Below are 24,970 nucleotides of genomic sequence, written 5' to 3' on the forward strand. Positions count from 1 at the left end.
CAAGAGCTGGAACCACCAAGCCTGACCTAGAACTTTAGAGGCCTTGCTGTAAACGGGGAACTTGAGCCTTCGAGGAGAATATGCCAGAGATAGCAACAGGGCAGAGAGAGAAGGGGAGAAATACCTTGGCTTCTCTCCTTTGTCTTCGATTTTCTGGCAGTGCCTCTGATTGGCCGAAATGGGCCAGAAATGGATTCACAAGGGATCCTGGGAAATGCTGTTTGCAGAGATCAGCTCTATATGGTTGTCCCATACAGAGCAGAGCAAAGGAGAGAGGAGGATGATTTTGAAATCAAACATGGACATAAACTGCATTGCACTGAAAACTTACCACAATATACAATAGCACCTTGTGCTTCTCTTTCCTTCTAGTGCCACCCTGAAGAAGCAAACACTTTCAAGTCTTTCAGCTGATTATTCTATAGTTTTATTTATATTTCTAAATATGAATTCTGTATTGCTATTTGGTGATTTTTCAAGCTTAAATTAACATTAATTTTCTATGATGGTGGATATAGATTTAGTTTTTTTATTTTCTTCCTTATTCTTGCAATAGAATTGTATCTTTTTTTAATTTTAAATTTTATGGATATGTAATAGTTGCACATCTTTATGGGGTACATGTGATATTGTGATATAAGCATACAGTGTATAATGATCAAATCAGGGTTGTTGGGATGTCCATCGCCTTAAGCGTTTGTTTCTTTGAGTTAGTAACATTCTAATACTACCCTTGTAGTTATTTTGAAATATACAATACATTACTGTTTAGTCACTGTGTTGTGCTACTGAACACGAGAACTTATTCCTTCTAATTGTATTTTTGTACATTGACCAACCTCTCTTTATCCCTTCTCTCCACTTCCTTTCCCAGCCTCTAGTAATTGTTATTTTACTCTCTATATCCATGAGATTATTTATTTATTTTTTAGCTCCCACATATGAGTGAGTACATGGGATATTTGTCTTTCCGTGCCTGTCTTATATCACTTAATATCCTTCAGTTCCATCCATGTCGTTGCAACTGACTGGATTTCATTCTTTTTTATGGCTGAATAATATTCCATTATGTATACATACCACATTTTCTTTATCCATTCATCCATTGGCGGACTTAGGACACTTAGGGTGATTCCATATCTTGGCTATTGTGAATAATGCCACAATAAACATGGGAGTATAGACATCTCTTTGATTTTCTTTCTTTTGGGTATATACCACTAGGGATTGCTGGATTTTGCAATGCTCTTTTTTCTCCTGGAACACATGTAATACAAAAAATAATAAATATTATATTCCCACTATTTTTATAATTATTTTTATGATTTAAATCATTTCAATCACTTTATTATACTTCTTTGTAATAAAATAACAGATGTATATTTATCCCTTGTGGATTATGTTATACATACAATTACTTTGGGAACCAGTAAATCTGAATTTTCACTGTCTCTATTTTCAGTATCTATATGCACATAATAAATTTTGAGAAATAACTAAAACCTAAGAAGTTAAAAGTTTATTACAAATGTATCTTTTAGTGAGATAAGCTGAGCATGAGTTAAGGTGCCCAATTAAAGGAAGCTTAAATTACACCAATATTTTGAGTTATTCCTTTGTTTGGCACCTGGAGATTTTTGTAGTAAACCTAGAAAATAGAATACTGTAAGATGTAGGATGGGTGAGGGGTATATGTCATTATTTTGTAAAGTAGGAGGAAAGCAATTGTGAAAGCAGAACTGGGAAAGAACTACAGACGAATCGTTAGCCAGATCAATTCTAGGAAAGTGTACATTTGGAAGTGGCAGATCTGTAAATTAATTCCTTTAAATCTAACCATATCTTTAATCTCTGGGAAAATCATTATGTTTTCTTGGATGTGCATATCCCAATTTGAAGATCGCTGCCTTTAAATATAAGAGAACCAAGATTGTAGGATTGGTGAAAAGTCAAAAAAGGAGAAGGTGACTTGATAGAGGACAAGTTAGAAATCCCGACTAAGAGTTTCCTCCCTGGTACTTCTGTGTTCGTGATCTTCCTGATGTGCTTCTAGAATCTTTACCATCCACATTATTTTTCTTATTGCTACCAGGGTAATCTTAAAACAGGTCTGATCATCATAGGGGTTTGGTTAGAGGTAAAAGTGTTAAATTGGCCCTTAAAGTATATAATTCCTAATTTTAGCTCTACTGCTTACAGTCTCTAAAAACGAGTCCATTACTAAACTTCTCCTGACCTGATATTTCTTACATTGTCAAAAGAAGGGAAAAAGTTAGTTTAGTTTAGTGGTTTTCATACTTTTTTGACCATGACTCAAGGTAAGGAAGATGATTTGCATCACAGTCCAAGTACCTATATCCACATATTATTTTATTGGAGACCTGAATTTCTTTTTAAATATTTTTTATTTATTTTATTTTATTTTTTGAGATGGAGTCTTGCTGTGTTGTACAGGCTGGAGTGCAATGGTGCTATCTTGGCTCACTGCAACCATCACTTTCTGAGTTCAAGCAATTCTCCTGCCTCAGCCTCCTGAGTAGCTGGGATTACAGGTGTGTGCCACTACACCCGGCTGATTTTTGTATTTTTAGTAGAGACGGGGTTTCACCATTTTGGCCAGGCTGGTCTTGAACTCCTGACCTCGTGATCTGCCCACCTTGGCCTCCCAAAGTGTTGGGATTACAGGCGTGAGCCACCACATCTGGCCTGAATTTCTTTAAACAGAACCGATGTATAAATGCTACATTAAGCCCAAAGCAGCCATGTTTTATTATATTACACAGTGTTAATAATGAATTGTTAGAATGCAAATTACTGTATACTAGCCAAAAGACTATCACAACTATCACATTTTAAACTTGTGTTTCTTAGCATGTATGAGGTTTAGAATTATTTAACAATGTAACTCAGTGCATTTAAATGTTGTGGAGTTAGGGAGGGAGGTTAGTTCTAAATATCTTTATAGATCTGATTTAAAGCTATGGTCGGGGAGGCTGAAGTGACTAGAATTTGTGGAGCAGAATGCTAGAAGGGAAATAATTTCACAGAGAGGAAACTCTGGCAATCTGCATAAAAGTGCCCTTGAATCTCTGGCTGGGAACTGGGCACAGGGAGAAACTCCAGGAGGCTGGGGAAAGGAGTACTTGAAAGTTGAACAAGGGAAATTTGAAACTATGTTGAACAGAATAAAATTGAAAACAGTATAGCAGACTGTGTGGGATTTAAACTAAGGCAGTGTGGAGGGAAATTTATAACAAAATGCTTATATTAGAAAAGAAGAAAGCTCTAAGCTTTTAAAAGAAAACTGGAAAAAGAAGAGCAAATTAAGCCCAAAGTAAGCAGAGAAAGAAAATAATAGAGTTCTGGAAACCAATGAAAGAGAAAACAGGAAAGCAATAGAAAAAAAATCAGTGAAATGAAAAGCTGATTCTCTGAAATTATCAATAAAGTTGATAAAATCCCTAGCCAAGACTGATCAATAAAAGAGAAGATACAAATTAACAGTATCAGGAGTGAAAGAATGGACATCATTGCAAACCTTACCAACATTAAGGGGATAATACAGAGTATTGCAAATTTTTTGGCCAATAAATTTGACAACTAAGTGAAATGGGAAAAGTCCTTTAAAGACACAAACTATGAAAGCTCACTCAAGAAGAAAAGAAAACCTAAGTAGCCCTTTCTATCAAAGAGATTTAATTTGTGATTTAAAATATTCCCATAAAGAAAATTCTAGGCCCAGATAGTGCTACTGATGAATTCCACCAGCCTTTTAAGAAGAAATAATAGCAGGTCTACATAAACTCTTCCAGAAAATTAAAGAGGAGAAAACACTTCCAAGTTCACTTTATGAGATGATTATAACTCTAATAACAGCGAGGCGTGGTGGCTCACGCCTGTAATCCCAGCAGTTTGGGAGGCCGAGGCGGGCAGATCACGAGGTCCAGAGATCAAGACCATCCTGGCTAACACGGTGAAACCCCATCTCTACTAAAAATACAAAAAATTAGCCGGGTGTGGTGGCGGGCGCCTGTAGTCCCAGCTGCTCAGGAGGCTGAGGCAGGAGAATGGCGTGAACCCGGGAGGTGGAGTGAGCTGAGATTGCGCCACTGCACTCCAGCCTGGGCGACACAGTGAGACACTGTCTCAAAAACAAAAACAAAACAAAGAAAAAAAAATTCAATAACAAAATCAGACAAAGATATCACAAGAAAACTACAGACTGAAAATCCCTCATGAATACAGATGTAAAAATTATTTAAAATTTATTAGCAAATTAAGTCCAAAATGCATAAAAAGAATAGGTTTTGATAAATTGGCATCATCGACAGGAATACAAGGTTGATTTAACACTTGAAAATCATTGTAATGTACTGCATTAAGACTCAGAATCATATAATCATCTCAGTATTTACAAAATTTAAAAGTTTTGACAAAATTCAACAACCATTTAAACTGTCAACAAATAGAATCATATAATCATCTCAGTATTTACAAAATTTAAAAAATTTTGACAAAATTCAACAACTGTTTAATATAAAAGTTTCAACAAAGTAGGAATAAAGGGGAACTTACCCAACCTGATACAGATACCTGTAAAAATCTATAGCTAACCCTATACATAAGGTTAAAGACTGAATGATTTCATCTCAGATTGGAAGCAAGATTAGTATTTCTGTTCTTACTTCTTCCTTTTGGCATTGTACAGGACGTCCTACCCAGTTAAGTAGGGCAAGAACAAGATGAAAGAGGCATACAGATTAGAAAGCAAGAAGTAAAAGTATCTAAGAAATCTATACAATAGCTCCTAGAACTAAGGTTGCAGTTTTTATTGTCAGTACACAAAATCAATTATATTTCTGCATGTTAGTAATGAAAAATTGGAAACCAAAATTGAAAACATCATTTACTATAATGTCAAAAAAAGATGAAAAACTTAGAGATAAATTTAAAAATATATACGTATAACCTGTACACCTAAATTGGCAAAACATTTCTAAGAGAAAGAAGACCTAAAAAAATGTAGAAAGACATAATATTCCTAGATTGGAGGTCTCAATATTGTTAAGAGGTTATTTTTTTTTTTTGAAAGAGTGTGGTTTTGGTATAATTCTAGACATACCTGAAATATTTATAATTCATTTAAAGTAATGGCAAAAAGCACAATTACTTTTGCACCAACCTAGTAGAATAGAGAGACCAGAAATATATCTACTACGTAAGTAATCAATTAATTTTTTGTTTTTGTTTTTGTTTTGAAACAAGGTCTCACACTCTGTCACCCAAGCTGAAGTGTAGTGGCACAATCACAGCTCACTGCAACCTCTACCTTCCAGGCTCACTTGATCCTCCCACCTCAGCCTCCTGAGGAGCTGGGACTATATAGGCAAGTGCCACCATGCCCAGCTAATTTTTGTACTTTTGTAGATGGTTCTTACTGTGTTGCCCAAGGTGCCCTCAAACTCCTGGGCTCAAGTGATCCTCCCACCTCAGCCTCTCAAAGTACTAGGATTGCAGGCATGAGCCACTGTGCCTGGCTATAATCAATTAATTTTTGACAAAGTGTTCCAAAGCAATTTAGGGAAAGCATACTCATTTTAAAAAATGGTGCTGGAAAATTAGATTTTGTTTGGACAAAATTAATCCATAGCCTTGTCTAACACTATACACACACACACACACACAAAAACTTGAAATGAATCATAGAGCTAACCATAAGAGCCAAAACTTTAAAACCTCTACAGGGCCGGGCGCTGTGGCTCACGCCTGTAATCCCAGCACTTTGGGAGGCCGAGGCGGGCAGATCACGAGATCAGGAGATTGAGACCATCCTGGCTAACTGGGTGAAACCCCGACTCTACTAAAAGTACAAAAAATTAGCCGGGCGTGGTGGCGGGCGCCTGTAGTCCCAGCTACTCGGGAAGCTGAACCAGGAGAAGTGGCGTAAACCCGGGAGGCGGAGCTTGCAGTGAGCCGAGATCGCGCCACTGCACTCCAGTTTGGGAGACAGAGCGAGACTCCGTCTCAAAAAAGAAAGAAAGAAAAAAAATTGCATAGTATTCAAAAACTTAGGAAGGCACTTTGGCAATTTTCTATAAAGTTAAACATACATTTACAATACAACCTAGCAGTCCCACTGCTAGGTATTTACAAAAGAAATGTATCCACAGAAAGACTTGTACTTGAATGTGTATAGTTACTTTATTCATAATAACCCCAAAATGGAAACAACTGCAATTAATCTCCCTTTACCAGTAGTAAAGAGATAAGCAAAAGAATATTACTCAGTAATAAGGAATGTACAACTTCTGATTTGTGCAGCAATACAGATGAAACTCAAAAGTATGAGTCCATTTATGAGAAATTCTAGAGAAGTTGAAACTAGGACAGAAAGTGTATCAGTGTTTTCTTGCAGGTTGAATGTATTAATTTTCTATTACTATGTAACAAATTACCACAACAGCTTAAAACAATGCACATTTATTATTTCACAGTGTTAGTAGGTCAGAAGTCTAGGTCGTTTTTAACTGGATTCTGTGCTCTGGATCTTACAAGAGTGGTCAAAGCATCAAATGGGCTGGCCTTTTATCTGGAGGCCCTAAGGAAGAAGAATCTGCTTCTGGGTTCATTCAGGTTGTTGGCAGAAGTATTTCCTTGTAAGAGTGAGGTTCCTGTTTCTTTGTTAGCTGTCAACCAGGATCTGTTCTCTCATGTTGAGGCCCCCTCCACCTTTAAAGCAGCAATGGCACATCAAGTCTTTCTCATGCTTCAAATCTCTCTTTTTCTGTCACCAGCCAGAGAAAGCACTCTGCTTTTAAGGATTCATGTGATTACATTAGGCCCAACCAGATAATCGCCATATTTTTAGGTCAACTGCGCCATATAACATAATGTGATAATGGAATAGATATCTTGTCATATTTACAGGTTTCTATAGGGTATGAAATCTGGGGATGGGGGTGTGGGTGCACTGTGGTAGAATTCTGCCTACCACAGTGAGGAAGGTTATTGACTGTGAAGGGGCACAGGAGAGCTTCTCAGGGTGATGGAAATGTTCTATAGTTTGGTTGTGGTAATGGTTACATGACTGTAGGTTTGTCAAAACTTACTGAACTGTACACTAATGGGATGAATTTTATTGATAACAACTTACACCTCCAAAGCTGGTTAACTTAAACATGCTATGTACAAAAATATTGTACGTAGGAAAATTAGCTGTCACTGAGATACTAGTGACCTCTGAATTGTTTAATTTGGATCTTACTGAACAGAAAATAGACTAAAATATAAATAGAAAAAGTAATATAAAATAGAAGGAAGAGTAAGGAAAACTACAGTTGTGTGTGTAAGTAGATTTAGATGAATAAAAGGGAGGAAGGAGTTAATTACTGGCTGTTCCTCTAGACCTTCTGTTAGAGTTAGATTCCCTCTACTCTGCCTTCCTTTTTGCTACCCAGGTATTCAGCCTGGGGATTATAAATCTGAATGATCTTAGCAACATCAGCTCTAGACCTCTGTCAGATACAATAGCAATTGCGTGCAACATAGACTGTAGTGGCTATCTGCTGTCATCCATCCAGCCATCTATATATGGTGCTATTATGTGAAATAAAGACTAAAATATTGTCCTTTTGGCTCCAGTATAATAATTACTACCATAAACCTGGTGTTTCTGATATTCTTTCAGGCTGCCACTTTTCTCACTCGCATGCCCTTTCTTTACCATTTCATCTATTCTTATGGTTTCTTATGTTTATATGTTCATGACTTGAAAATCCGTTATGTCCAACCCTAAACTCTTCCCCAGGATTACCTTTTGAATCTAAATGTTTACTGGGTCTCTCCCCTTGAATGTTCTGTAGAAACTCATTCATTTTATCCCGAATGGAACTCAATATTTTCTCTCAAACAAGCTCATTTTCCTATAAATACTATTTGAGTTGGTATAACAGTCCTACTACCATTCATTCTAGAAACCTGGGAACTTTCTTTACTTTCCTCTCTGCTTCATAGGTTTTGTGGACTTTACTTCTGAAAGAGTGTTGTATTCATCCCCTGTTTATGCTACCACTGCCCTTGTGCAGGCCTATGTCATCTCTCCTCTGCATTCCTTCACCAGCCTCCCAATTTACCCCTTCTACTTGCAGATTAATTTACCTCAAATTCATCTTATTCATTGCCATGGTCTATTTATACCACAAGTCTGATTGTAATTTCCCTGCTTAAAACCAACAAAAGCTTTTTGCCACCTATTAGGTAAAGTCCAAATTTCTTATGTGACCTTCAAGACCAGCCATGATCTGACCCCTGGTTCTGTCTACTTCGTACTTTATTGTGTATATTACTTGATTACTTGGTTCATAGCATTTCTTTGAAATGCATCTCGTCCTCCCAACATACGCATGAAACTTGTGCTCGTTTTTCATTATATAACAATGTAACCTCTCCAAGAAGCCTATTCTGCTTCCACATGGATCTTATGCTATAATATGCATGTCTCTGGTTTTGCATATTTACATGTTTTGTTCTTTTTTTCTTTGGGCTTCAACTGCACATAACTGAGTTAATCTTTTTTGTTTTCTAAGTTGGCTGTCTAGCCCTGTTTCAATTATACATATATACTCCTCCTTGCTCAAGTGAGCCTATAAAACATATATGTTTTCACACACACATTGTTTTACCAAAGTGAGATCATATTAAATTCCTGTATTTTGCCTTTGTCACTCAAAAACACTTGTGTTTTCCTCTAATGTGGTCTTGTGGTCTGTCTTTGGAGAGTGGCTATAAACACTACCCCTTCCCTGCCAGGGCTTTGGGAGATCTGGTCATGAGTGTTTACAATGTGCCTTTCACAGGATACTTCTTTATCCTGGCATATGACCTAATGCCTTAGTGTCCATGACCCTTGATAGGTGTCCCTCTCACAGGAAACTTGTTTATACTGGCAGATGCCCTTGTAGCTCTTGTCTTACCTGTGTTGAGTTTATTCCTATCAAGATAGCCATTCTCTAGGAGAGTCCTGACCAGAAAAGAAGTTGGATTCAGGTGTAACTGGGCAAGACACACAGGATACAACTCACCAAAACACATGAAATAACAGAAGCAGTAGTACTTACAAATCGAGAGAGAAGAGGGCAGCACGCCTCCTATGGCCAACTGGAAGTGGGGAGCCAACGAGATATGCATATTCAACCACTGGGTGGGGAGCAAGAGACAGAGAGTGAGGGGAACCTGTGGGCCAAAGCCTTTATTGGGGTCCAGGGTATTACCTAGGTGGGTTTCCTGCAGGGAGGTCTAATTGGTGGGTTTAGAGTAAGTGGGTACATGTTCCATGAAGTCACTGTGACTGAAAGGTGGTCACTGTGGCATATCTGCACAGCCCATGCAGGCTGTGTGAGTCAGTAGGTCAAGTCAAGTGGGTTGTATTTCACTGACCACCTATAAAGAGGTGGTAACTAGGAAGCAGTTATATAAAGTAGATATCTGGATTGACCATATTGAGGAACTAGGAGGAGGTAGAAAACTGGAAACTGTCAGGGGTAACTGAGTACTGCTTCTGGAATGAGAAAGTCCAACTTATGTTCAAAGTGGATGCAGAGGTAACATAAAATTATAGGAATTCACTGCGAACACCCTGTAGCAATTATGTTCCTACTGATGGATATTTACTTTATTTCCTTCATTATTTACTGGTAGAACCTAATATATCTCAATAAAAATGTACTTTTATTTCTGGAGTATAGATTCTCAGTATTGGGTTTCGGAGGTTAAAGTGTGTTTTAATTTTTAATAGTTGTTGCCATGTTGATCTAATATTGCCAGAGGGTATAATAGTATGATTACATTATTAGCAGTGAAAGAAGGTACCTCTTCCCTTTTATCCTCACCAACAGTATTTTAATATTTTTGCCAGTCTGATAGAAACGAAGCAGCTTTCAACTACTGTACTATAATGCCTCTGGGTTGGAGGTCCCCAAGATCCCTCCCACCTGACAGATTTGTTGATTCTCTAGCAGGACTCACAGGGCTCAGCATATAGTTGTATGCATTGCTGTGATTTATTACAGTGAAAGGATATAAAGCAGGATCAGCAAACAGAGAAGGAGCCGGAGGTGAAGTCAGGAGGAAACCAGGCACAAACTTCCAATTGTCCTCTGCCAGTGGAGTCACACAGGGCACACTGATTTCTCCAGCAATAGATTTTGTGATGACGTGTAAAATGTTGTGTACCAGGAAGCTCATTAGAGACTCAGTGCTTAACATTTTATTGTGGGGTGGTCACTATGCATCCTCTGCCTGGGACGTACCAAAATTCCAGATTTCCAGAAGGAAAACAGGTGTTCAGGATAAACATTTCGTTTGTGCAGTTTAGGTGCAGTGACCCACTCTTATCAGTGTGGTAGAAAGCCTCCCCAAATCTTGAACTCCCAAAGGTCAGCCCTGCAAGCAGACTGCTGTAAGGATGGCAGTCTCAGGGGTGCTATGTAAAGTCTTTTCTTTTGCTCTTTTTAAAAAACAGCTTTATTGAAATATAATCACATGCCATGCAATTCACCCTTTAAAAGCGTAAAATTCAGTGATTTTTAGTATATTCACAGAAATATATGTTCATTACCACAGTCAATTTTGGAACATTCTTACTACCTCAGAAAGAAACTCTATCTTTAACGATCACCCCTCATTCTCCTATAGCCCCCACTTCTCCAGTCCTAAACAAACATTAATCTACTATCTATCTTAGTAGATTTCCTAGTTGTGGACATTTCATATGAATGGAATCATGTAATATGTGGTCTTTTGTGACTGACTTCTTACACTTTGCTTAGTTTTTTTAATGTTCATTCATGTCATAGTATGTGTCACTACTTCCTTTTTATGGCTGAATAGTATTCCACTGTATGAATATACATAACACATTTTGTTTATCCATTGATTGGTTGATGGACATTTGTTTGGGTTGTTTCCACTTTTTGACTGTTATGAATAATGCTCTGGTTAGCTATTTTCTTCACAGCCTCCCAAATATTTATTGAGAGAATAAATACAGACTCACATTTGCATTCTCGTAATAAACTGTGGTATTCTTTTCAATAGTATGTTATTCCTTTGACATATTGGTAGATTCTGTTTGCTAGCATTTTATTTATGATTTTTGTACCTATAATCATGTCACATTTGTATGAGGTTTATCATGTTTTGATATTAAGGGTATGTTAGCTTTATGAAATGATTTGGGGTTACTTTCTATTTCATTTTCCCTTTGGCCTGCAGTGATCTAACAGTAGAATTAACTGTTATTTGAAGTTTAGATAAAAATTTAACTTTGAATTTGTCTAATCCAGATGCCATTTAAAATGGGAGAACTTTTCTCTCTTTTCCATTTTCTTCTAAACTAGCCTTTTTAAGCTTTTCATTTTTTCTTGTATTAATTTTGGTAATTTGTATTTTGCTAGGAAATTACCTGTTCCTTTTTAGTTATTGCCATAAGAAATAAAGTAATATTCTTACCATTACTTATGTGTTTGGTTATTTCTCCTTTAACAATTTCGTTAGTTTCTCTCTCTTCTTTTTTTTTTTTTTAATCTTAATCAGGCTTTTTGTAAAGATTTTGTCAGTTTTTGTAAAATTTTAGTTTGGGATTTATTTTTTCTATTGTTTGACTATAAATTGACTTGGAAATCTCCTTTCTTCTTTTTAGTATAAGGTTTCACAGTTTTCATCTTACTTCTCTTTTTTCCTACATCATGTTTGGATTCTTTGAGTTACACATCCTGTTTTTATCTGAGTTTCTCAGTCTCTAATTCTGGCAAATTCTTAATCATTTCTAGAGATATGTATTTATTTCCCTTTCTGAGAATCTTATTAGATATTGACATTTAAATATTTTAACCATGTCTCATAGCTTTTGAGAAGTGTTTATATTTTCTACTTCCTTATTCCTTTTTTAATGCTTTGTAGAATTGCTTGACCTGAACTTGTTGCTCACTAGTATATTCTTGCCCTATATTCAATTTGCTAGTTAACCCATCAGATTTTTTATTTCAGCAGTTTAAAAAATCTATACATATCTTCAATTGGTGAATATTATGTTTGTTTTAAATTTGTGGTCTCTTTAGTCTTTTTTCTTATGGTATTGATTGTTCATTTGTTGCCTTTCTTTCATTGTGCTCATACTCTCCAAGTGTCTGGTTATATTTTTCTTAGAAGTTCCAAGTTAGGAGCTAGTAATATTTGCCTGGGGAGCAGGGTGAAAGACTAGGCTTTAACATGTGTCTTTGTGTAATTTCATGGAGTAGAGGTGGGGGTGTGTGGGCTGATTTGGGGTGATGCAGTTCGACAGTTGGTGCCAAAAAGTAACTTCCTGTTGACCTGCCTAGAGGCATGATCTTCTCCAGGACCTGCTATCCTTATTGTATTTATGCAGTGCCGGTGAGGACAGAACACACAGGGGCCTTGCAGGTCACCTAAACTTGTTACCATTTCCCAAACTGTTTGTGCTCTGATGCTTTCCTGATATAATAATCTCCTGTACTCTTCAGATGGCACTGGGGTGGTAGCAGAGCTTTTCTGTCTCATTGCATCCTGTAGGGTAGAAATTCTCTGCCCAGAGCAATGTAAGGACTGGAAAAGGTCACAACTAGGTCTTTTCCATTTGGTAGCATTTGGCCTGCTCCATCTCTTGGTTGCCATTTCCTTAACACTCTAGAAGCCAGTTGCTTTTAGTGTCCCCAAGGTTTTTCCTTTATTAGACTGCTTTTTGCTTTTGTGTAATCTATAGGGTTGAGATGGAGGGAGGGAAGCAGGAGTTTGAAATCTTGTGCTGGAATGGAAGCCATAATATTTTTAAATTATCTGTTTGTGTCTGTGCCCCTCAGCAAACTAAGCCCCTTAAGGGTAGTGATTTTTACATATACGCTAAAGTGTATATAAAAATAGTTCATGGGGCAGACTTGGTGTCTAATAAAGTTTATTGAAAATATTATTTCAAAAAGATTCTTTCATTAAAAATAAAAATGTACTACCAATATAGAACTTCCTTAACATTATACAAACGATTAAATTTATTAAAACCTTAATTTGTATGCAAGGTCTCAGGATCGTTTAGATCACTTTAGAAGAGGTTATAAACTGTAGAGTAAAATAAAAAGAAGAAAACAACTAACATAATACATTTATCCCTCAGTGGATTGGTTCCAGGACCTACAACAGATACCACAATCCATGGATACTTAGATCATTCAGTGGGCCCTGAGGAACACATAGGTACTAAAAGTTGGTCCTCCACAGCTGAGGTTCCGCATCCCGCAAACACTGTATTTTTGATCCCTGGTTCTTGAATCCACAGATGCAGAACTCGTGGATATGGACGGCTGACTGTATAGTGTTTTATAATTCTCAAAACATTTAACCTGTGTTAAAGCAGGGCTGTTATTGTTATCCCCATCTTAAAAGTGAAGAAACCATGAATCAGAGATGACAAGAATGTATCTAAGACTAAGCAGCCAATAAATAGGCATGGAAACAAAGTCTCCTGACTTGGATTCTTTTAGAGACTGATGCTTCTTTATTTTTCAGCGCTTCTCTAATGGCTATTTGATTAATGACATTGAACTAATCTGTGTCATTCTGTCTCTCATCTTTTTGTACTGTGGAACTCAGTGACTGTTACCCAGAGTTTTTGTTGTTGTTGTTTGTTTTTAGAGACAGCATCTTGCTGCCACCCAGGCTGGAGTGCAGTGGTGCAGTCTTAGCTTACTGCAGCCTCAAACTTCTGGGCTCAAGTAATCCTCCCGCCTCAGCTTCCTGAGTAGCTGAGATTACAGGTGTGTACAACTGTGCTTGGCTAATTTTTTATTTTTTTTGATTTTTTGTAGAGACAAGGTCTTGCTATGTTGCCCAGGCTAGGCTTGAACCCCTGGTTTCAAGTGATCTTCCGCACTTGACCTCCAGAAATGCTGGGATTACATACGTGGACCACCCTGCCCAGCCATCACCCAGAGTTTAAAGCCAGAGTTCTTAAAAAGGGCTTGTGAGATCCCACATGATCTGTCTTTTTCCCATTTACTTTTCTCTTTGTTCACATTTCTCCTGCCACACTAGACTTTATATTACTATTTCTCCGCTATACCAGATATGCTCCAACCCTCAGTATCTTTGAGGTTTCTGTTCACTGTGCTTGGAATTCCTTCTCTTAGGTGGCTTCTTCATCCCTTTCCAATCTTTGTGCAAATGTAACCTCAATGAGACCATCGTTCATTATCTTATCTAAAAGCACAAACCATCCCACATTATATATACTTCCTATCTCCTTTTCTTAGATTGCTTTTGTTACTACTTATCATGTAACCCTTCTGGTACACTCTACAATTTATTATTCATTAAGGTATTGTCTGCCTTTCATCATTATAATGTTAGTTCCAGTGACTGGTTCAATACATGGCTCAAAAAATGTTGAATGAAATAATTCATCAACGAAATTCAGTTGATTAGACAAAACTGTTAGTAATACAGGTATACCACTGAGGTATTGCAGGTTTGATTCCAGACCACTGCAATAAAGCAAGTTGCAGGAATTTTTTTGTTTCCCAGTGCATATGAAAGTTATGTATACACTATACCACAGTCTATTAAGTGTGCAAAATAGCATTATTTCTAAAAAGACAATGTATATATCTTATTTAAAAACTATTGTTAGGAAATGCTAATGATCATTTGAGCTTTCAGTAAGTTGTAATCTTTTTGGTGGTAGAGGGTCTCGCCTTGATGTTGATGGCTGCTAACTGAATCAGGGTGATGGTTGCTGAAGGTTGAGGTGGCTGTGGCTATTAAAATAAGGCAACAATGAAGTTTGCCACATTGACTCTTCCTTTCACCAAAGATTCCTCTGTAGCATGTGACACTGTTTGATAGCATATTCCCCACCACAGATCTTCTTTCAGAACTGGGGTGGAACCCTGGCACTGCAGTAATGGTTCTAAACCCTTTGTTGTCATTTCAACAATGTGCACAGCATCTTCACCAGAAGTTGATTTCATCTCAAGAAACCACTTCCTTTGCTCAGCCGTAAGAAGCAATTCCCCTGTTCAAGTTTTATCATGAGATTGCAGCAATTCAGTCACATCTTCACACTCCACTTATAATTTTAGTTCTCTTGCTGTTTACATCCAGTTACTTTCTCCACTGAAGTCTTGAGCCCCTCAGAGTCATTCATAAGTGTTGGACTCATTAACCAAATATCCTGGTAATGTTGATATTTTGCCCTCCTCTTGTGAATCCTGATTGTTCTTTATGGCATCTAGAATGATGAATCCTTTTCAGAAGGTTTTCAGTTTACTTTGCCCAGTTCCATCAGAGGAATCTCTTTCTGTGGCAGCTGTGGCCTTATGAAATGTGTTTCTTAAATAATGGGACTTTAAAGTCAAAATTACTCCTTGATCCATGAGCTGCAGAATGGTTATTGCAGGAATGAAAGCAACATTAATCTCTGTGTACATCACCATCAGAAATCTTGGGTAACCAGGGGCATTGTCAATAAACAGTAATATTTTGAAAGAAATATTTTCTGAGCAGTAGGTCTTCAACTGTGAGCTTAAAATATTCAGTAAACCATGCTGTAAACAGATGTGCTGTCATCCAGGCTTTGTTGTTCCATTTGTAGAATACAGTCAGTCTAGATTTATCATGATTTTTAAGGCCCTAGAATTTTCAGAATGGTAAGTGAGCACTGGCTTCAACTTGAAGTCAACAACCGCATTAGGTCCTAATAAGAGAGTCAGCCTGTGGCCAGAAAGGTGGCCGCCCCCTCGCCTGTCACGCAATGCATGTTCGTGGGGAACCTGGTGCTAAACTATTCATAGATGACCTGCTTCTGGGTCGGGGTTTTGTATGTAGCAGAGCGGCTCCCTCGCTGCTATCTATTGAAAGTCAGCCCTCGACACAAGGGTTTGAAAAAATTAAAAAATAATTTTAAAAAAAAGACAGAATCAGCCTGTCCTTTGAAGCTTTGAAGCCAGGCATTGACTTCTTTCTGACTGTGAACGTCCTAGATGGCATCTTCTTCCATCTGTCAATATCACTGTCAGTCTTCAACTGTTTCTTCAACAGATGACAGTCTTCATCTGTCAAACAGTTGATGACTGTTTCTTCAACACTGAAAATCTGTTAATTAGTGTAGCCACTTTCATCAGTTATCTTAGCTAGATTTCTGGATAATTTGCTGTAGCTTCTCCATCAGCATTTGCTGACTCACCTTGTATTTTTATGTTATGGAGATGGCATCTTTCCTTAAACCTCCTGAATCAACCTCTGCTAGCTTCCTACTTTTCTTTAGCTTCCTCACCCTCTTTTTCTCAGCTTTCGTAGAATTAAAGAGCGTTAGGGCCTTGCTCTGGATTGGGCTTTGGCTTAAAGGAATGTTGTAACTGGTTGGATCTTCTATCCAGACCACTCAAATTTTCTCACTATCAGCAATAAGGGAGTTTCACTTTCTTATCATTCAGGTGTTTATTTGAGTAACACTTTTAATTTCCTTCAAGATCTTTCCCTTTGCATTCACAACTTGGGTTACTTACTGTTTGATGTAGGAAGCCTACCTTTCTGCCTGTCTCAGCTTTCAACATGCCTTCCTCACCAAGCTTAGTCATTTCCAGCTTTTGACTGAAAATGAGAGACATGCGACTCCTTTTACTTGAACACCTAGGGGCCATTGTAGGGTTATGAACTGACATCATTTCAGTACTGCTGCATCTCAGGGAGTAGGGAGGCCTGAGGAAAAGAGAGAGTTGGGGAAACAGATGGTCAGTGGAGCAGTCAGAATACACACATTCATGGATTATGCTTGCCATCGTATATGGGAGTGGTTCATATTGCCTGAAAACAATTACAACGGAAACATCAAAGATAACTTATCCAGATCAGCATAACAGATACAGTAATAATGAAAAAGAATTACTGAAGTGTGACATAGACATGAAGTGGGCATATGCTGTTGGGAAAATGGTGCTGGTAGATTGGCTTGCTACAGGGTTGGCACACACCTTCAATTTGTTAAAAAGACAGTATATCTGCAAAGAGTGATAAAGTAAAATGCTATAAAACAAAGTATTCTTGCATTTGTTTGTTTTTAATTCATAGGTTTAACATTTAAAGTCCTTTTAATCAGGAGTGTGCATTTGTTGATACCATGGAAATTTAATTCACCAAGATTTATTTATGACTTAAAGGTTTCTTTTGAATAATTATACATATCCATTTACATAAAATCTGTCTTTTTTTGGAAAAATATGATTCTGTGTAAGAAGGATAACAATATATTCTAGAGCAATTTAGTGTTGACAGATACAGCATACCAGCTGAAATATAATTTATTCTAGATTTTTGGATAATATTTTCCTTAGGAAACCGTCTTTTGAACATTGAGCTTAAGGTAGGTAGGGATTGATGTCACATTGATATTTTAAAAATGTAAATGATGAAATTTTTAAAAATTTATATTAGAATGCTATCAGTTTTAATCCTTTTTATGACGAGTTTTAATTCTATATTCAATATTTGTGTTCAAATGGTAAAGTTAAGAATTTTCTTATTTGCATTTGCTTTTATTTAAACTTTTTTTTCTTTTTTGTAGATTTGCTTTGAGGTCACATTGATATGAAATATGGAGTCACCTTTCATAACTTCACCTGGGAAAGAGAGAGAAAACTTTCTTGTTAAAAAAACATAAGGAAAACAAACAACCAAAGGAATCATGCCAAATGCCAACTCTACATCTTTTTGTATTATTAACATATTTTATGCATCAAGACAAATGGCTTATGCATTAAAGGGGATGATTCGTTCATCAGTATTTTTAGCCATTAAAAAAATCGTTTTCATATTAACCTTATACAGCTCCCATAAAATTTAACACATATAAACATCTTTAACGCCTTGTTTAAAATAGCTTTTTTTTTTAGTGCTTAGAACTTCAATGTTTATGCACCCTATTGTTACTTGTCAAAGTCTTTAAGAGTTTATAACATCAGGAAAGATATGGACTTGGAAACTTACATTATTAAAATAGGCTGCAGTGGATTTAATTGGACAATTCAAGACATCCATTTTATTGTCCAAAATATTACATAAAAGTGTACAGTTTTTAGCCTAAATGCAAACAAAGTTGCTTGAAAATGGCATGGGTAAAATTCTTACGGAAACCTGGTGGCAATCTTGGAAAAGTTTATCAGCCTGGAAGTATGCTATCACTAGCCCCTACCAAAGGCTTGTTAAATGAACCAGGACAAAACAGCTGCTTTCTTAATAGCGCCGTACAGGTGAGACCACAATTACTTATTACATTAAAAAAAATACTTTTCAGAAAATCCTTTAATGCTTCTTTAGCTCATAAATTAAAAATAAAGTTACTATAGACTAGAATGACTTTTTAATATAACTTTTAATGGGAGCAAAAGTGTTTTGGCTGGTCATTTTGGTTTTTATAATAAATGAAAATGGTTTTTTTCAACAGACTGATGTATCACTATGATATAAATAATCTTATTTAAAAGGTTTATTTAGTAAATTAAGGACATTTTTCTAACATACACAAATGTTTTGGTTTTAATCAGCTAACACCCCTCCCTTTGAAAAAACATCCAGTATATGGATCCCTGTAGATAGAATAAAAAGACATAAGCTGCTTGTATTTAGATAAGAATGCAGAGTTTTTGATTTCAGTACTCAAACTCCCTTCACCTCCCACTGTGGTCTTTAAATTACCTCTGTGGAATCATCATTTGGGCTGCACTGTTTTGGTTAAATTGAAGGATAATCCATTTTGCCTCAATCCTTGTTGAAAATCTTAATTAACCTGCTTTTCTGCCTTAGATAACTATACTTTCTTATGCATAATAAAGTTTTTATTCAGCAGTTATAGATTTTATAGATCCTGTGTCCTTCTGACCATTGTAGAGTACTAAAGATGAGGAAGATTTAGAATACTGATAACTTTTTCTATTGACCTTAGAATATACCTTAAAAGAATTCATATATAATAATTCACTTTTCATATGCATTGTTTTTTCTTTTGAAAACTAATAGAGAAAAATACTGTGTTGATTAGCTCACCTGACAAATAAACACATGTAGAATGTGTCAAGTGCACAGATATCTGACTCAGAGCTGTATTCTCAGTTGCTTTCTACCTGAGACAGATGCCAAACTTGAACGTTCTCTAACTCACCCAGCGAAAGAGAAGCAGTTGGTATTAAGAAAGCATTTATTCTAATTTACTTTAGGACACTTAAATGCTAGTGTTCTGCCCTGGCTCAAAGATCCCACTGACATTACTGTGACAAATGCAGAAAAATATTTATTCAGTGGCACTGGATATAGTGCAATATTAGATACCAAAAAACCTGGAATTAAATGCTTTTGATAGAATCAGGCTGTGAGAAAGGGTTTCTGGCATTTCAGATATTTTTCTGTTTACCCTTTTTCCTATTCTTTTTACCTTTTATGTTTTCCCCTCTGTTTCTGTCCTTTTCATTAGCACCCAAAATACTATGTATAGTTCAGAGAAACAAAACGCATATTAGAACGGGTGAAAATTTTGAATAAGGAAACTTACATGGATCAAAACATTGAGAAGTATTCCTATGGTGATGTATTTTTTTTAAGAATGAACATTCTGCTGACATTTACCATGAAGACTGTTTACTTATACATATCTGCATAGTTGCCATTTCTGGTGCTCATCACTTTTTTGCATAGATCCACATTCCATCTGATATCCTTTTCTATTGCTTGAAGGATCTTTCTTGTAATACAGGTTTATTGGTGATGAATTCTTTCAGCTTTTGTATGTCTGAAAAAGATCTGTATTTCACCTTTATTTTTGAAAGATATTTTCACTCATTAAAGATGGTCCAAGTTGACATTTTTCTTTCAGTACTTTAAAGATTTTGCTTCTCTGTGTTTTAGCTTGCATTATTCTAATGAAAAATCTAATATTCTGATCTTTGTTTCTCTGTATGTAATTTGTTCTTTTTCCCTGGGTGCTTTTAAGATTTTCTCCTTATCATTGGCTTGAAGCAATTTAATGATGTTTCTTGATATAGGTTTCTTCATGTTTCTTGTGTTTGGGTTTGTTGAGTGTCTTGGGTCTGTGGGTTTTGGATTTAAATCAAATTTGGAAACACTTTGTTATTTCTTCAAATAATTTTTCTGTCTCTTCCCTCCTTTGGGGTTTTCCAGTTACATATGTAGTGAGTTGCCTGAAGTTTTCCAGTTGTTCCACAGCTTACTGATGCTCTCTTTATTTTCTTTCTCAGTCTTTTTTTCTCTTTGTGTTTTACTTTGTGTGGTTTCTGTTACTCCATTTTCAAGGTCATTAATCTTTTCCTTTGCATTGCCTATCTGCTATTAATCCCATCCAGTGTATTTTTTTGTCTTAGACATTGTAGTTTTCACTTTGAGAAGTTTTATCTTGGTCTTCTTAAAATCTCTTTCATGTCTTTACTTAGCATTTGCTAGTCTGTTAAACATGTGAAGTATAGTTGTAATAATTGTTTTTATGTACTTGTCTACTAATTCTGTTATTTGTATAAATACTGGGTACATTTCAGTTACTTTTTTTGTTGTTGTTGTTGGATGTCAGACAAGGTTTACCTTGTCAGGTTATGGATATTTTTATATTCCCTAAAAATAATCTAGAACTTTGTTCTGGGACAGAGTTTATTTATTTGGAAGCAGTTTGATCATTTTACTTTTAAACTTTGTTAGGTGGGACAGAGCTGTGCTTTTTCTTGGGTTAATTTCTCTGCTATTGAGACTCCTTTTTCAACCATTGCTCTGTGAATTATGAAGTTTTCTACTTTGGCTGCAGGAATAGGCACTATCTTGGGCCTGTGAGCTCTGGGCACTATTCCCTCTAATCCTTTTGGGTGTTTCTTTCCCAGGCCTCAGACAGTTTCCTCATAGTACACCCCCAAATACTGGAGGAGGATCCTCTACTGATCCCTAATGTTAACTCTCTGTGCAGCTCTCTGCAGTACTCTGCCCTGCCAACTCTAGCAGCTTTGGGGGATCTGCTGGTCTCTGTTGTCTGCCATATAAACTAATTTACATGGCTAATTCTCCGTGACAAAACAACTATTCAAATAGATTTTCTATGAGATAAGACCTTTCTTTTTGAAAATTCAGAATACAAATGTTGATTTGCAATTCGATGAATACATTTTCAAAAATGCTGAGAAATAAATTGTAGAATATGTCTTGTAAGAATTTACTAAACACAGACATTAAAATGTTTGGATCTGATATAAGACACAAAAATGAATTTACATGCCATTTCTTATTAATATTTAAGCTATTTCTTACATTATTTTCAAGTAAAGAATGTATGATGAAAGGTTTGTATTTAATGTGTGTATAGATATGTATTGATCTTTTGGGAATAATATAAGAAATATATATAAATATTCAAAAATAACTACATTAATTTTGTTAGGCACCATTTAAATTGCTACATGCAAATAATGAAAAAGTGTATATTGCTAGAAACTAATTAGTTCAACAACTATCTTAAACCTTAATTTTTTAAAATAAGTGATAGAATATAATCAACATTTTAAAATGAAATGGGACCAGGAACAGTGGCTTACACCTGTAATCCTAGCACTTTGGGAGGCCAAGGTGGGTGGATCACTTGAGGCCAGGAGTTTGAGACCAGCTTAGCGAACATGGTGAAACCCCATCTCTACCAAAAATAAAAAAATTAGCTGGGCATGGTGGCAGGCACCTGTAGTTCCAGCTACTCAGGAGGCTGAGACACAAGAATTGCTTGAACCCAGGAGGTGGAGGTTGCAGTGAGCCAAGATAGCACCATCACACTCCAGCCTGGGCAACAAAGCAAGACTCCATCTAAAAAATAAATAAATAAAAATAAAATAAAATGGATGAAGATTAACTATAATTAGGATAATTATTTTGTGATAGCGATTTGTTAAAGAAGCCTTTACACTATTGTGTTAAAGACAATAATGTACAGGGAACTTGAAATAAATCACATAAAACATTTCATCTGTAGTTTGATCCAGTGTAACTCAGAGTTTTCGTAATCATAGAAAACATTCTGGTTACATTTGGAAGACTTCGCTAAACTTTATAAACAGATTATAGAGGGTATTTTAGCTGAATATTTTAAACTTTTATCTAATGCAAAAACAGTACAATTAGGTATAACATTAGTGTGATTTTAATGTCTGAGAAGGAAAGTTATTTAATACTATAATACTATTTAATAGCTCACATTTATTGTGTTCTTACTGCTTGTTTCAACATTGCATATGTCACCTAATTTAATACTTACAACAGCCCTAAGAGGTAAGTACTACATTTGTCTTTATTTTACTGATGAGAAAACTGAGTCCCAGAAAATATTTTGCCTGAGTCAGTCCAGGATTTGGTAAATAGTAAACCCAGAATTAGAAACCAGACACCTGCCTTCAGATGCTTTTTATTAACCTCAGTGGTACATTGCTTCTAAAGTTGTGCTGTCATTAATCATCTTCTCTCTTGGTAAAATGGATTTCAGTGTATTTTTAAAAATATGCTAGGATATGATACTCAAGAAAGTTATTAAACATCATCAAGTGCTTTGCAAAAACACTGAGTTATCTGTGACAGAAAAATGGATCCTATTCATTATGCTTTAATAAAAGGCAACGTTTAAAGAGAAATTTTGAAATGACCTTTAGTTGTGGAGTAGTTGAAAATATAGGAAATATTAAAGCCAGTTTGTTTTTATTAACTTTTTGTTTTTATTTGGGAGAAAGGAGAGATCATGAATAGATTTTCTTAGTTACGTTATTTGAGGACACGACTGAAAGAGAAATTTGAAGATCTTATTTGTTTGTTGTAATAGTAGTAACAGCCACAGATAGCAGCTGGTACTCATTGCATGCCAGTTGAGTACCATACCCTGCTCTAGAAACATTACATATTATTTAATCCTTACAAGAACTCTATGAGACACAAGTACTATTCTTATCCTCATTGTCTAGAATTCAGGTTTTTCAGAATGATTTTAAGTATTGGACTGATTTGTTTTGATAGTTGCCGTCTTTGGGTTTGCTTTGTCTTTGTCTTTGCTTTGTCTTTGTCTTTTAGTAGCAGAAGATAAGTGGATAATTGCATCAAGCATAGGTAATAAATTACCTAAATACTTAGGTAATTTATTAATGACTGCTGCTTACTATGCTGTACCCCCATTACCACACAGGCCCCCTTTCTTGTTCCATGTACAGTGACCACATACACCTCTGCTCACCCCTTTTTCTTGCCATAATGTGCAGACCCCAATTTAGTACACTCTGGCTTTAAAGTCTAATTATATTTCCTTTCAAAATTTCAGTTTGTTCCAAGTATTATAATCACTTCCTCTTTCATGTCTCTGCCAACTTCTCTATTTAGTATTCCTTGTTTCCTGTTCAGACCAAATCCTTAATGAGGAGTTGGTTTTTCCCTGCTCCATGCTTGTCATAGTTTTTCATGTGCACCATTAAGAGTATCTTCTGAATCCAACTTTTATATATGCACAACATGCATGTAGCAATTTTATACTTGCTGTTATTTCCAGTGGTTATGTGTGTCTGATTATGTACAGGCAATTAAAAGAAGTTACTTGTTCGCCTTTTGCAATTTGTAAAATATCTAAATCTGTCTTTTGTTACAGTAAGAAAAATTTGTTTGTTTCTTTTTCCTTAACATCTCCCTGTTTTTTAGGTTTTATGGCAATTGGATATATTCCGACGAAGCTTGCGGGTTTTGACTGGACATGTTTGTCAGGGAGATGCCTGTATATTTTGTGCATTGAAGGTAACCTTTTAATAGCTCTGAAAAACTACTATCAATTGTTCCTTCAAAAATTTAAGTTTGCTATATTGGGTCAGTTTGTTGTAACTAAAGTTCACTGTCGGGTGATTAACAGTTTTGAAGATGAATTCTTAACAGTATGACTTATTCAGGTTTGTGTTTTCATTTTCCTCTTTTATATAAGGACAGTTAAAAATTAATATTCTAAGTAGTATAAAATTGTTAGGAACATTATCTTTTTCATTATTTTGCAATTATTCTTATTCATTTTAACAAATGCTTTTGGAGCTACTACTGAGTTCTGGGTACCAGTGTAGTTACTGAGGATACAGCAGTGAACAAAACTGATAAAAATCCCTCTTCTCATAGAGCTTGTATTCTTATAGAGGAGGAGACAATAATAAGAAAGCAAAATATTATAGAGTATGTTAGATGGTAATAGTTGTAACAGTGGGAAAATACATCAGGGAAAGAAAATAGGGAGTGTTGTGTAGGCAGGAAAGCCTCACTGAGAAACTGATATTTGAAACGACACCTTGAAGAGCCTTCCAGGTAGACAAAGAAACAGCAACTGCAAAGGCCTTGAGGTATGAGTATACCTGACATATTTAAGGAACACCAAGGAAATATGGGTGGCGGTGGCAGGAGCTTTATGAGCAAGGAAGAGAGTGGTAGAAGGTGAGCTCCGAGGTGAGGGTAGCCGAGGTGGCTTTAAAACATGTCTGTGGATGCTTTTGCATGCTTCCTTATCCAAAATCTAATTCCTTGAATATAGGCTGGCCTTAATGACTGATTTCTGTCAAATAGACTATGGCAGAACTGAGGCTGCAAGCAAGATATCTGAGGTTAGGTTAGTTTAGAAAAGGTGATATAGCTCTCACCCAGCTCTGTCTCTTGAGTTGCTCATTCTTGGAAGTGAGCCACCATGATGAGGAAGCCAGGTGGCCATGCGGAAAGACCACGTGGAGACATTCTGGACACAGCTAGAGCTGAGTTGCCAGCCCACAGCCAGCATCAACTGCCAGACATGAAAGAGCGACCTTCAGATATTCCAGGTCCCAGCATTCAAACTGTCCAAAATGACTTCGAGTGGAGCAGAGACATGCTTTCCCCACCC

General features: G+C 36.3%; 1 protein-coding gene across 9 annotated transcripts in view; it reads left to right on the plus strand.

Annotated features, from left to right (window-relative positions):
* Positions 1-24,970, plus strand: part of USP53 (ubiquitin specific peptidase 53) — a 76,516-nt gene that overhangs the window by 9,163 nt on the left and 42,383 nt on the right. For 5 of the 9 annotated variants that reach the window (XM_034959073.3, XM_034959069.4, XM_008955434.7 and 2 more), the window contains 2 exons: positions 17,627-18,311; positions 23,764-23,856. In XM_034959073.3, the coding sequence (XP_034814964.1) occupies positions 18,168-18,311; positions 23,764-23,856 (237 nt within the window). In that variant the 5' untranslated portion in view covers positions 17,627-18,167. Of the gene's footprint in view, positions 1-13,701; positions 13,824-17,626; positions 18,312-23,763; positions 23,857-24,970 lie in introns of all 9 variants that reach the window. The other 4 variants (XM_055111779.3, XM_055111780.3, XM_063603879.1 and 1 more) reach the window with 2 other exon arrangements.

Source organism: Pan paniscus, chromosome 3 (assembly GCF_029289425.2).
Source record: "Pan paniscus chromosome 3, NHGRI_mPanPan1-v2.0_pri, whole genome shotgun sequence".
NCBI classification, from domain to species: domain Eukaryota; kingdom Metazoa; phylum Chordata; class Mammalia; order Primates; family Hominidae; genus Pan; species Pan paniscus.